This window comes from Hemibagrus wyckioides, linkage group LG11, assembly GCF_019097595.1.
Source record: "Hemibagrus wyckioides isolate EC202008001 linkage group LG11, SWU_Hwy_1.0, whole genome shotgun sequence".
Lineage (NCBI taxonomy): Eukaryota > Metazoa > Chordata > Actinopteri > Siluriformes > Bagridae > Hemibagrus > Hemibagrus wyckioides.
In genome coordinates, this window is record NC_080720.1 from 11,062,214 (window position 1) to 11,076,550 (window position 14,337).

General features: G+C 40.6%; 1 protein-coding gene across 1 annotated transcript; it reads right to left on the reverse strand.

Moving 5' to 3' along the window:
- Positions 1–1,731: 1,731 nt before the first annotated feature.
- Positions 1,732–14,337, reverse strand: ephx4 (epoxide hydrolase 4). Its single transcript, XM_058402069.1, has 7 exons — positions 13,931–14,337; positions 11,943–12,028; positions 9,151–9,308; positions 5,328–5,456; positions 4,588–4,691; positions 3,491–3,639; positions 1,732–2,431 (listed from the first exon to the last, which is right to left on the reverse strand). The coding sequence occupies exons 1-7, from the start codon at positions 14,171–14,173 to the stop codon at positions 2,191–2,193; spliced, it is 1,110 nt and encodes a 369-aa protein (XP_058258052.1). The 5' UTR covers positions 14,174–14,337; the 3' UTR covers positions 1,732–2,190.

The window sequence follows — 14,337 nt, forward strand, 5'->3', positions numbered from 1 at the left end:
ACAACCCCATCCTCATTCATAACCACAATGGATTATGGGTAAAGCAACGGTGCCCCATTTCAGTGCAAGCTTTACCAAAGGTCATGTAGAGGGCACTTGTGTGCACCATTTTGAAGCAGATGAAATAGGATAAGCCTGGGGAGTCTGTTTTATCTGCAGTTTCATTATGTGTGCAGGTTTTCATTCCAAACTCCCACGAACCTGAGTGAAAGAGCACTGAAAGTGAAGATGAGATGGTGAAAAAAGAGGAGTCAGATACTCCTGCTTGGTTGGAATGAAAACCTGCACCTACACTGGGGACGTGGTAGCTTAGTGGGTAAGGGATTGGATTACTGATCAGAAGGTTGTGTTCAAATCCTAGGTCCATCAAGATGACACTGCTAGGCCCCTGAGCAACGCCCTTAACCCTCACTTGATAAATTGTATTAAATGAGAAAAATTGTAAGTCACTCTGGATAAGGGTGTCTGCCAAATGCCAGGAATGTAAATGTACACTTTAGGGTTCTGTGGCTCTCAGGATCACCATTTGGGATGAGGTATAATGATATACATTTAGTAAAGCTATATAAAATATTCATCACATACTCTTACAGAACATGTCCACTTGTATGTTTGCTGTATTGAATCCTATTCTTTTATTCTTAACGGAGAGCACAGTGAAATCTGCCTTGTCATACAGCATTGAAAGGAGATACATAATATGATTGCTCTAAGCTAAGCAAAACTTTAAGACAACCGCTCCAAACCCTGATCCTGGTGTAGAATTAGCTGATCAGGTAGGGCCGGTGGTAGCTCAAGTGGTTCAAGCCCCAGCACTGCCAAGCTGCCACCGTTGGGCCCTTGAGCAAGGCCCCCAACCCACCTTGCTCCAGGGGCACTGCATCATGGCTGACCCTACGCTCTGACCACAACCCCTAAGGATGGGATATGCGAAGAAAGAATTTCACTGTGCAGTAATTTATAGGTCACAAATAAAGACAACTTAATGTAAAGCAGGACAGTGGCTTCTCCAAGACCAGGACTAACCAATTCCACAGACACTCACACCTGGTGCAGGCGAAAATAAATTGTCGTGACATGCAGCAACAAATTGGCATTCCCATCAAAGAATTTGACTCTATAACTGATCAGCAACAGTGGTTGCAATGCTATCAAGTCCCTCAATACCCCTAACAATGTAAAAATGAAAAGATGATTATTCAATATTATCAAATCCACTTAACATTTCTTCCTTCATTCTTTCCCATGCACGCCCTCTAGTGCATCTATAATGCATGGCACTGACCAGGAATGAAGAGATAATGAATGGGTTCTGGCTTTTACACCCTGTATAGTGCCCTGAAGGTGCAATTGATTGAATGTCAACACGAATCGACATTTTAGAAGGAGTGACTTCCGCTCCACTGCTAGCAATTTAATGTTGTTGGTCATGGTCACATAATTTGGCGATGTTTATTCGCTCTCAGAGAATTTCAACACAAGCATGTTCTTTGGTCATAAGAAAAAGATCCCCAACCAGACAAAGTGTACACGATATTTTAGCTATTGTTTATTTGCTTATAAATCCAAAATGGCGCAGAGCTGGTTTAGTGACGTTCTTATATGCAGCGTGTAGGAAGAGATAAAAAAAAAAAAAAAGTCTACAATATTTAAACATCACTTTCGTTTTATCATACAGAAGGATCACATTCTCAAATATTTGAGCCAAGTGTCATTAAAAAATACAAAAAAGGAGAAGAACAATATTTATTCATTAAGACAACACTACCTGAAAGAGGTTGAGCGATTCTAGGGGTCTCGAAAGATTTGTCTGGTTTACAGCGTAGCGATCCCACAGCTCAGACTCAACACACATGGCACATTTTATATCTCGCAACATGGTACAAGTTCAAGTCAAAAAAGGCACCACACAATACAACTTACTCACAAAGAGACTTTTGCCACACACAAATGTTGTCACCAACAATTTAAGGCGAATGTCATGTGCAAAAAATCTGAGAAACATCAACCGGACACTCTACTCTCTATTTAACCTCTTCTAAAATGTGCTTTTCTTTTTATTCACCTCTAGGCTTCACATTAGTGTTTTATTAACATCCAAGATGTGCTGAAATAGACAGGATGCTTGCATTAATCAGAAGGTGTGCAGGCCGAGGTGTAGGGTGAAACAAGGCCCCTTTCTTTACAGACTCAGTTCCTGTAGTTTTTCCGTCCCTCTCCCTCTTTAAGGAACGTCCATATAAGTGTGTTGACGATGTCGGGCTGGTCCTGCTGAAGCCAGTGACTCGCACCGGAGATGATGTTCAGGCGGAAGTGGTTGCGGATGTAGAGGCGACAGGCCTCGGCCATGTCCTGCTCTAGGAAGGCGTCCCTTTCACCCCACAGGAGCAGCACTGGCGAGCGTACCTCGCTCTGTTTGAGAGGGAGGAAACTGCAGATACAGGCAGACACATCACCACAAATGAGGAATAAAAACACACAGCACTGTCATAGACACAATGAGTTGCCTAAATTCTACTCTGTGTCTCCCAACACACAAACATGTTACTATATATGTATCCAAGCCTCCAAAGTCTTAGACCCGCCCACTCCTGTCCACTTGAGGGCATTATTCGTCCACTCCCTTGATTTTCTAGCAGCTTCCGCATGATCACGGTCCTGATACACACGTCTAGTTTGTGTCCTTTGGGTTCATTCATCAGAACACACACAGATTATAAAAAAGCCCTCTTTGAGGTTCTTCAATTAACAAACCTATGTCACTTCCACAGATCTTTTTTCAGGACTCACTCAAACAGTCTCTGAATCTGAGCAACTTAGTGAAGTGAAAGCAAACTAGATGGGAAAAGCATAAAGCAGACGTCATTGAGAATAATGAAAGGAAAAGTGACTATACAGAGCAGCAAACAGTAATGACATCAAATGGATAATTTGTGGGAAAACACGGCCTATACATCCTCAGTGTGTAATACACAAGCTTCACATGGACATTTTCACAGCCTAGAAAGTATAACATATAACATGCATATAACATAAGCATCGTGTGGCGGTTTAAGTCACAGCACCTGCTTATGAACAAATAAAATGTGATGCAAATAGATGTGTGATATTGGCGAGGTGGCAGATATATTAAAAGGAAAAATGTACAGTGACTGAACCATGAGATTGAAGTGTGTGTCCTATTTTAATGTAATACTGATATCTGGTGTGAATCATATGTAATATTCATATTTGACACTAGAGGGCAGCACTAGCTCAATATTAGTTGTTACACAACACACAAGCTGAGGAAAAGATTGAGCAAGATAACTGATAGAAACCTCTGTAAAAGGAAAAGATGTGAAACAAGATGATTTGAGATCAAGCATTATATCTGTGTTTTAGTAGAGTCAGAGATTAATAACCCAGCTGTGGCTTGAGTAATACGTCAGATATATACGCTTAAATAATTTTATTCATTGTTTAATCAATGTATGTGTGAGAGTCATACCTGAACACATTTCTGTAATAGTTGAGGGCAGCTGTGAGAGCTCCGGGCTGGGACAGGGCATACAGGTAAGCCTCAAGTTCTTCTGCAGTCAGCCAGCGGCCCTTAAGCCCGATCCCTGTGCTCCGGCTCGTATACAAACTCTTCAGTGCCTGCACACACCCCATTAAGATAAATTCAATTTAATTCAACTGTTTTTGTGCAGCACTTTTAACAATGGACTTTTAGTCACAAACAAGCCTTACAGAAAAATATAAATTTAGGATATAAATTTAAAAATGTATATTTATCCTTATACATCTTTGTACATCCTTATATATCTTTATATCCTTTATTTATACACTTATCTATCTATCATACCTTTTATCTTATAATTTTTATCCCTCCAATCTTTATACCTTTTATCTCCCTACAATTATCTTGAACTTATATGTGGTCAGTTCTCCACCTTTCACAATTCTAGCATATTATCAGCTCCTTTAACATGAATGTATTTGATTCAGATCACTTGTAGAGCAATATAATGTAAATGTGTCAAAAGAAAAAAGCACCCGCAGTATAGTTTTAAGATTTGGTTAGCCCCAGATCGTACAGAATAGAAAGACAGAGATGGCGAGGGAGAAAACACAGATTCAAACACTCCCAGTCATTTACTGTTGCCCTTCATTTTAGCTATATAAACTTTCTTCACATTTTATTATATTTTACTATTCACATATTGTTATAATTCAGATATTCACAATAATAACAATGTATTATAACTAGTCATGCTGTTACAGTCTTGGTCCAAACATCATATTAGGAGGACCATGGAGAGACTGTGATGTTAATAAACCAGTCTAATAAACCAGTGTCATTTGCAGCATGTACAAAATGTCTGCAATCTGCATGCCTAAACCAGCATTTACAATTTTTCAAGTGGATATCATGCAATATTTATATAGGCAGTAGACAAGAACCAATAAATGCGTATTGACCTAAAAGTATTTCACTTAATATATTTTCTAACTGAATATGAAACGGTTACTCCTACAACATGTACAAACACACACACACACACTCACAAACAGGCAAACAAACAGAGGGTGAAGCAGGTCCACCTTAAAGTCGTTGATGGAAAGCATAAGCTCTGGGAAGCGTGGAAGCTGGAAGAAAAAGAAGTAACTGGACTTGAGCATCTGACTGGGGTGGCGAAGAGCATAATCTGGGGAGAAGATAAAGAAGAAAAGGAAAGGAGAAAGGAGAACACAAGGGTGTTAAAGCACAGGGATAAGCATTAAGCAGAGGATACAAGGTACAGATAAAACAGGTTGGCAAAAAAAGATGGGCTCGGAGTGGGCAGAGGAAGCAGGCTGCAATTATTCTCCTGAGATAAATGTTATATCCTATTTAGAACGCGGCTAGATATATTCTAAAGGTTCCTTATTACGGGCAAAATTAAAGACAACATCGTTGCAGCATAATAGTAAGGGTGAACATAATAGTGGGACTGCCTTTGTTAAAAAAAAGGATGCATGCTGTCTTAATGAGAAGTCTTCATTTCAAATCCGAAAATGACTGCAAAGTTTGTGATATTTCCAGCACACAGATCACACAATCTCCATTATCTTCACCTGAAGGTCTCAGTAATTACCTCCTAGATGTCTTCCTCTAAACAAAACAACAGGAACCCACTCTAAGACAGCATCATGCTCCCGGTCTAGCAATAACCCCCTCATTTTAAATGATGCTAATCACACTACAGTAATGCGTTCAATGACGATTATGAAGCCTTTGGGGTTTGTGTGACTTGATAAGAGCTTCTAAGCAAATGAACAGTATAGTAAGTGAGAAAGCTTACCAGCGAACACACAGGGATGAGGGCTGTTCAGCACGACCAGCTTCACCACCATTTCAGGATAATGAATTGCGAAGAGCCAAGCAATGATGCCACCCCAGTCGTGTCCCACCAGGAAACATCTGTTGTATCCTTGAGGGAGATTCACACAGGTTTGTGTTTGGGTACTCTCTAAACGTGACTCACATAGACTAAACTGAATCTTAATGGCTATAAGAAGTGTTAGAGTTACTGAAGCGAAACGGGGCGATTGTCTTTCGCATGATTACACATCACTCGCATGTTTGGTTTTGCTTTCCTACTCAAAGTGATGGTGCAGAAAGTGATGACTTGCAGTGGAGTAGTGAGTGCTGTCAGTCTAGGAGTCCGTTCATCATGATGAATGATTCCTTCAAATCTATTGTTACACACTTCTATCTATCACTAATGCTGCCTGAGTAAAGACACCAGCATCTGTGAAAGACACAAAATATCCAATGTCCACCGGATTCCATAAAGGTTTCCGTAGATATTTGGCTCAGAGAATTTAAAATTAAATGAATGTAGTATGTTAATATTTTACATTTATGACATTTGACGGTTAGAACAGTGGAGCAGTGCTAGAGGATCAGCTCTGCAATTTCACACTGCAATGCTTGTACTTTCTGTACTTCCACTGGAAGTACAACTGTTCCTAATGTTGACTGGTGAGCCTTGGAGAGCACTTTTTTTGTTCTACTATTTACTCGTACGCTCGCTGTCCACTTTATTAGAAACACCTGCATATTTACTCAGTTACACAATCAGCCAATCATGTGGCAGCAGCAAAATGGTCCAGGTCAAGAGCTTCGGCTAATGTTTAAATTAGACATCAGAATAAAGGAAAATCTGTCTGACTGACAAGATTGTTGGTGTCCGGTGGGCTGGTTTGAGTGTTTCCGGGATTTTTATACAAAACAGTCTTTAGAATTTACACAGAATCAAAAACAAAAAAACACAGAGCACTTCTTTTATTATCACGATCAACACCCGCAGAACTGTCACTCACTGTGGTTTTTGTTTTGTTTTGTTTTATGCTACCAAATGATTAGGTGACTAAATAAATGCATGCATGCGCAGGAGCACAAGTGTTCCTAATAAAGTGGACGGTGCATGTATATGGCTAGGATGACAAGAGAGCTCTCTACTCTACTCCACAGTGTCACTCCACATATATGGATGACTCTACTACATAATAATGCCCAAAGCCTTGCGTTATTTAATGACAACTGTTACATCCCACCTGATTATCTTCTGCGTCTTCTGTGTGTGTGTGTGTGTGTGTGTGTGAGTGTATATACAGGTGGGAGGGAAAATAACTAGTGAAGTAAATGGAACTGCTGCTAACATCTTCCTGTTTATTTCGTACCTAAAAACAACACCCACTTTCATTTCATGCTGACCGTAATATCTGTCAGAGTGTCCATTAGATATCATGTTTGTTAAAAGAAAACACAGCACAGAGAGAATAAAAATCATGGCTCACTAGTCTGTGTAGGTGTTTACACCACATCCTGCATTTCTGTCTTTTCCTCTCTGCTTCCACACCTGGTGCAGCTTGTCAGCAAATTAACAAGCTCTTCGTTAACTGAATTAATTGTGTTAGAGCATGAGACTCAGTAAGCAGTGCAGAGCAGGCAGACTTTAGCACTGGAAAACAGCTCTAGGGGAACATCATTAGCAAGGAACTGCATTAGCGTGTCACCTGAATACATTGCATTGGAAAAAAAAAACAAACGAAGCTGTCCTTACTGTTACCTCTGTGCACTACAAAGGTTTCTACATTCTCTGTAACGAACTATGCAGTCAGTAGGAAGGATTCATCCTGTCGCTTGGTTTTCTAGCTGTAGAGCTAGCTAGTTCCCTAGAAGTTTAGCTACTCTAGCCTGTATATGTTTCCATCATAGTTTATGACTATTAACCTTAGAAAGGACTCAAAACTAAAGTTAACGTTTTAGCTGATGATCTACTTAGCATGCTGCCTTTAAACAAACTATATCTTATAGGAAAAAATTTCTCAAATCCCTTCATTTAGCTAATCCACAATCAACAATACACTGATCAGGCATAACATTATGAACACTGACAGGTGAAGTGAATAACACTGATGATCTCCTCATCATGGCACCTGTTAGTGGGTGGGATATATTAGGCAGCAAGTGAACATTTTGTCCTCAAAGTTGATGTGTTAGAAGCAGGAAAAATAGGCAAGTGTAAGGATTTGAGCGAGTTTGACAAGGGCCAAATTGTGATGGCTAGACCACTGGATCAGAGCATCTCCAGAACTGCAGCTCTTTTGGGGTGTTCCTAGTCTGCAGTGGTCAGTATCTATCAAAAGTGGTCCAAGGAAGGAACAGTGGTGAACCGGCAACAGGGTCATGGGCTGCCAAGGCTTATTGATGCAGGTGGGGAGCGAAGGATGGACACATCCAGCAGGCGAACTACTGTTGCTCAAATTGCTGAAGAAGTTAATGCTGGTTCTGATAGAAAGGTGTCCGAATACACAGTGCATGACAGGTCTCGGCTGTTGTAGCAGCAAAAGGGGGACCAACACAATATTAGGCAGGTGCTCATAATGTTATGCCTGATCAGTGTATGTTCTCTTTACTGTTTTCATTGTCTATTAGTCAGGTTAAAATGATGAGTTATTGCCTGCTGCTTTTGGCATGGAACAGATAATTATAATAAATAATAGCAGAGTAATAATAAAACAAAAAAGAGATAAATGATACTGTGTCTACAATGAGGATTGTGGTAACCTGTGAAGAATGTGACAGAGACAAAGGTATCCTAAATGTGTGCTTGAGTCTGTAAGGACAGACTGGCTACCCTTGGAAAAAAAGTAAAAGTACAGTAAAGGTGCAGTTTAGTGTAGTACAACTGCAACATTACCAGTTGTACTGCAGTAGTTTTAAGTAATACGGTTGTACTGTGTCCTTTTTACTGCATTACCGATGTATAACGTACAAATAAGCTGCGTTGTTCTGGTGACTATCAAGGCATAGGATTTACAGCATTTCTATATTCATCAAGCCCTCATGGATAGGTGTGGAGTCAACCTGGAAGAGACTACTCCTATGAGGATAGAAATGTTGCATCGTATATGATCAAAACCGACATGGAAATCACAGGGAAATCTATTATTATAAACTCAAAACAAAGCTGAAAGAAGAGCGTGTACAGGGAACAGCTGAAGCCAAAGGAAACAAAACAAGTTAGTAGAAAACAAATGTCTCAAATTATCTTAATATAATATGCACTGAAATGAAATAAATGTTCAATGCAAGCACTCGGGGCATCTGAGTGAGAAGAAATGGGTTTGATATCATTTACTTGGGAGGAAAAAATATACAAGGAGCCCAAACCAGGCTCAAATTCCATTTTTTGGAGAATTTGCGTTAAAATGCATGATATCCAAAGACCAGTGTGAGACTATGAGCAGTGCAGCTAGCTAACCTAACCGACTATGTGTATACTATATGGGGTTTTTTTTCCGTTTCACTGCAGCTCCTTTACAGTCAGAGTTCTATGATGGAGAGGCCATCACCAAAGAGAAAGTCTACACTAATCCATGTCAAAACTAGTTAAATCCTGTAGATTATATGACGATACTCACTGCTGACACTCCCGTGTAAAATGAAGGTCATGTGAGCTAAAGAGTACATTAATGCAGAGGGCAAGGCTTATCATTAAATTACACCACAACAGCCCTTATCAGCTCCTTTAAGCCATTTGGATTAAAAAGAAAAAAGGAAAAAAAAGAAGCAGAAATAAAAGAGTGAGATAAAGAAGAGCTCATTCCTCTTACCCAGATACTCTACGATGTCCTTGACGTCAGTGACGAGGTAGTCAAGCCGGTAGCAGTCAGTGGCAGGAGGCAGGTCAGATTCACCGTATCCTCTCATGTCCACAGCCACCACACGAAACTCGCTCTTGAACTCCCTCAGCTGGTGCCTCCACGAGAACCTGAGGAAGAAATGTATGCCGAAATTGTCCGATTGCCTGGTCATTATGGTTTTAATCATCCTCTTCGTGTTCACAGATACTTAGCAAAGCTGAACATCACGCTACACTTCACAGAAAATGAGCCAAGAATGTAAAAGACAGAAATATTAGAATGAAGTCATTTTAAGGTTTCATTTAAATTGCCTCATTTTGGTCTGAAGAAATGGCAACACACTGTACAGGTAACGGACAGAAACGTCCACCGTTTATTCACCCTAATAATCTATTAATAACTGTAGGTCAATCAAAATAAAAAGTCTACACATCTCTTCTGAAATAGAGTAAACCACTGAAACCATTTATATGAATTTTTCTTAGTAAATATTTTAATAATCTATTAAATGTAAGAATATTAGTCATCACAACATTGTGAGTTAAAATCCCAGGAGTTTCAGAAAGCTCCTGTTGGGTTCTTGAGGACGATGTGTACCTCTCAGCTTTCTTGGATTGTATCCTGATTTGAAAGGCATGTTGGATAAAGGGAACTATTCTACAATAACCTTGACAGATTGTACAGAGTATGTTCTTTTGATGCCAACCATAACCCAAACTAAAATAAACAGATTTCAATTCAATTCAATTTATTTTGTATAGCGCCTTTTACAGTAAACATTGTCTCAAAGCAGCTTTACAAAAGAGGAAAAACGGAGAAGGGGGGGGGGGGGTAAAAATAAATAAATAAAAATAACTAAATAACTAGAAATAAGAGTAAATCATTAAATTTAATAATTAAACTATTTTATCCCTAATGAGCAAGCCTGTGGCGACGGTGGCAAGGAAAAACTCCCTGGGATGGAATAAGGAAGAAACCTTGAGAGGAACCAGGCTCAGAAGGGAACCCATCCTCATTTGGGTGTAGTAAATTTCGATGTCTTTTTACTCATACCTCTGTAACCTGTCTTTAGGTTTTTTTCTTTATTGCTGTTTATAGAAATCGTGCTGTCACGCCTCTGATAAATTCACCTCTGAAGTATGAGATGTTTCAAATTTTGCCTAACATCAGTTTACTCATCATCCATGCAGACATCCTAATTGAAGATGTTATCTGAGGAGAAGGGTTGCAGACTCACAAAATTGTGTGTGTGTGTGTGTGTGTGTTGGGGGGGTTTAGAAGGCAAGATGCTGGCTGTAATTCTGATGACTCAGATTCAGCAGAGGCTCCCAATACAGGATCCCAATCTGTTAGAATATAAATGAGCTTTAATATTTAATGGGCGAGCGCGCACACACACACACACACACACACAGTGAATGGGGAAGGTACTGCTTTGCACTTTGTGAAAGTGGAGCAGGAGAGGATGAAGGAGAATCGTCCTCCACCCCTCTGCCAGCCTGACCCCAAACGTTGACGTCTGATTCTGGAGCAGTAGATTGGTCAGTGGAGCAGAAAGGAGTTAGTGCCACGTTAATGAGACGCTCTTCTGTACTCAGTTCAACATCCTGGACTGCATTTGTAAAAACCGTGCTATGTGCCAATAATATTAAAACCTCATATTAGAATAACTGAATAGCCTTCATTCTATTTCTATTCTATTCTATTGGCACTGTTGTCCACTTGAATGACCAAAAATAAAGAACTGGAATTTGAATGCGACACTTTTAATCTCTGGAACACAAATCCTAGCCACACATGCTCCTTACCTATCCAGGTACTTGAGTATGTGATTTACTGAAAACTATAAGTTTCACCAACTTGTTACCTACACCGGCCCTTTACAACAAGAGCAACTATCAGACAAGAAACATGTTTTGGTTTATCCTTTACATTTGAGAGTATATGGTCTAGGTATGTGGTATTTGTGAATACCCAGTTCATTCAGAGTAAAAAAAATGTATCCTACACAAAGCTCCTTGGGTTGTGTAAATATACATATAGAGAGTCTTACTAATGGGAATCACATTAGCATAAGGTACTAGGTATGAGCTCTGCCTTTTATGGAGTTTTATTGTATCACAAAATGTAAATCAACTAGTGTCATGAACATTCGTGGTCATTTGAGGGTTACTGGCATTTATCAACATATACGTACATGAGAATTTTAGTGTAGTTGGATCAATAAACACATTTACACAACATAATGATTGCTTTTTATTTGCCAAACTGCTCCAAGTAGATCACACTTTAAGCAAAAGTCTGTGACAATATTCACCATACTGTGTCGGATCAGCCGACAGGGAAATTATTCCATTAAGATAAATTGGAAACTTTAAAACCTCTGATTAAAAGTTGAACAAATTGGCAAATAAAAAAACATCTTTCCGGCTTGGGTAGAAACTGGTTATTTATAATATCCATCTGCGCTGTCCTCCATATGCTGGCTCTTTATGTAATAACAGGCGTAATGCCATATGCCTCGCAATCAGGAAATGTTATTTAATGCTGTTATGTTATTTATGTGACTGTAAAGAGAGAACAGAAATGTGCCGAGATGAAAAGCTGGCTACATGCACTGCAAATATCACAGTGATCTCAATTCAGTCTCAATCACTGTACCACTGAGATGTGCTGTGGATGCTTTCTCCCTTCCCCAAAAAAGGAAATCTGTCTATAACTACCTAAATCTATGTGTAGAACTTTTGTCTTTAACATCTCACCAGAACTCGGGGAACCCGTGCAGGAACAGCATGAGTGGTTTGCCCCGCTCGCCCGCAGCCACGTAGTGAAATCTGAGGCCAGACTCCTGGAAACACAAAACAATCGATCACATTTGAATGAATTAACCTCCTACAATGACCTCCATCTGAGAGGCTAATGTCAAGCGCATTCTCACACTACCTAGCACACACACACGACCCATTTTACAGAGCTATAAAGAGTTCATAGTGTCCTGGACACCAGCTTCAGAAATTATCAATGGCATATGTTTTATTGACTGCCAAGGGAGCGGTTATGAGTTCACTGACTGTACTGCTGACACCAAGCAACCAGAACGGTGATTTGCTTAGTTTGGTGTTTTCTATTATCGGCAAAGTGTTTTACAACACAATAATTCAGCACATCTGTGTGTGAACAGCACAGATTAAACAACAGTGGGTTTTGAAATAGCTTACTGAATATTCATAGACTGCTTGTTTTTAACACCCTGTATTTCAGCATTTTTTGGATAGCTAGCAGAGGATATTAAAAATAACTGGCGACCTGTCCAGGATGTACCCCTGCCTTTCGCCCAATGTGTGCTGGGATAGGCTCCAGCAGATCCCCGTGAGCCTAATTAGGAATAAAGCAGGTATAGAAAATGGATGGATGGATGGATGGATATTAAAAATATATAGATATTCCATTTTAAAAGTGTTTGCACTTTTTTATTTTATTAAAAGTAATCTTGAAACCCACATCACTTGCTCTTGATGCACTGTCTTTTATTTATAGGTATAATTAGCCTAATAAATAAGTTACCCTGCAAGTTCACCTGCCTTTAATTTAGAAACCCATTAGGATCTCAGAGTGGCCAGTTAATAAGCCTTTAAATATAAATATTTAGCTATTGCCCCTTAATAGTGATTAAAAGAAAAGTTTGGTAAGAATCACCAGGTGTTGATAAAAAAGATTCCTAATATTAGCTATTCTCTTGAATGTGTTCAATTACAAAAACCTATTACAGAGGTTTCAGGCCTAACTGGGGAATTCAGCTCATCAGTTCATAACCAGGTTTAGTGGGTATGTCAGTGTCTAAACCTTCCCAAAGAGTGCTCATGTGGTAAACCTGATAGCACTGAATAGCAGAAACATGCTGATCCACAACTTTGCTAGTGGGCCCAGGGGGGCCACACCAGCTGTGCAGAGATCCGGGATTCCCTCTTTCTAATATAAGTCATGAAGGATATTTTCAGTGAGCTTATGAGGTGTTTCCTCAGTTCAAGCTCTGGGAACACACACCTTGTTTAAAGTTTTCCCTGGCAGCACAGCACTGAGGTCTCACCGCTGCAGGATCACTGAGCTTGAGTTACTGCATGTAATTTCTGCATGTGTCTATGTGGGTTTTCTTCCCACCTCTCAAAAAACATTTTGGTAGTTAGATCAGTTAAGCTGAATTGCCTCTAAGTGAATGCGCAGACCAGATGGCTGTATTCCCACCTCACACACAGTGCTTCATGCATAAGCTCCAGATCCACTGTGACCCTGACCAGAATAAAGCGGTTAATGAAAAGGAATGGATGATTGAATGTTCTATTACAGCTGGTGCAAAAGAAACGAGCTTGACATTGCACTGTTGCGATGGACCATGGGTGGTAAATGTGAGGAACAGAAGAATGAGCATTAAACTTCTGAGCTGTAAAAATCTGGGACTTTAACAGAGATGGGATTATTAAATTACAGGTAAACAGAGGCCTCACGTGTGGAGGTGTGTTTTGAGTGATGCTGCTCCTACACCATCTGTCTTTCCTAAAGGACACAATGCCCAGGCTATGTCACGCCCTTAACTTGGTCCAGCTTTAGTGCTTCATTTTTCTAAACATGCCTCCTAAAGTGCGTGCTAATGAGTTCAATCAGGTGCAGGAACACAGTAAAACTAGAGAAACTAAAAGGTCTGTCTGTGTGTGTTTTGTTTCCTGCGGCGTCCCTGAAAATCGCGCGCGCTCACCTTGATCCTGACGTAGCAGTGCGTTCCCAAGGACGTGTCGTTGAGGCAGGGCGGCGGGGTCTCGCGCACAGTCCACCGGAAGGTCGCGGTCGGCCTCATGAGCACGTTCCAGCAGAGGCGGAGGAGCGCCAGGAGCGCGCACAGGCCGCAGCATCCGTAGATAAGTGCCCAGTAGCCCGCGGCACGGAGCTTCACCGCGAGCCGCACCGACAGCAGCAGCACGCGGCCGAAGAGCCTCGCCATCTTCGCATCCCGCGTCGATTCTGCTGGTGTTTCCGAGTGCTTTGGGTTTCGAAAGCGACACCAGCCTACATGATGGTAAACCTGACAGCAGCCCCCGTGAGCAAGGCGTGATGAGGAGAGAGTCGCGAGCTGAACCTTTTAAACACAATCGGATCTTTTAGAAT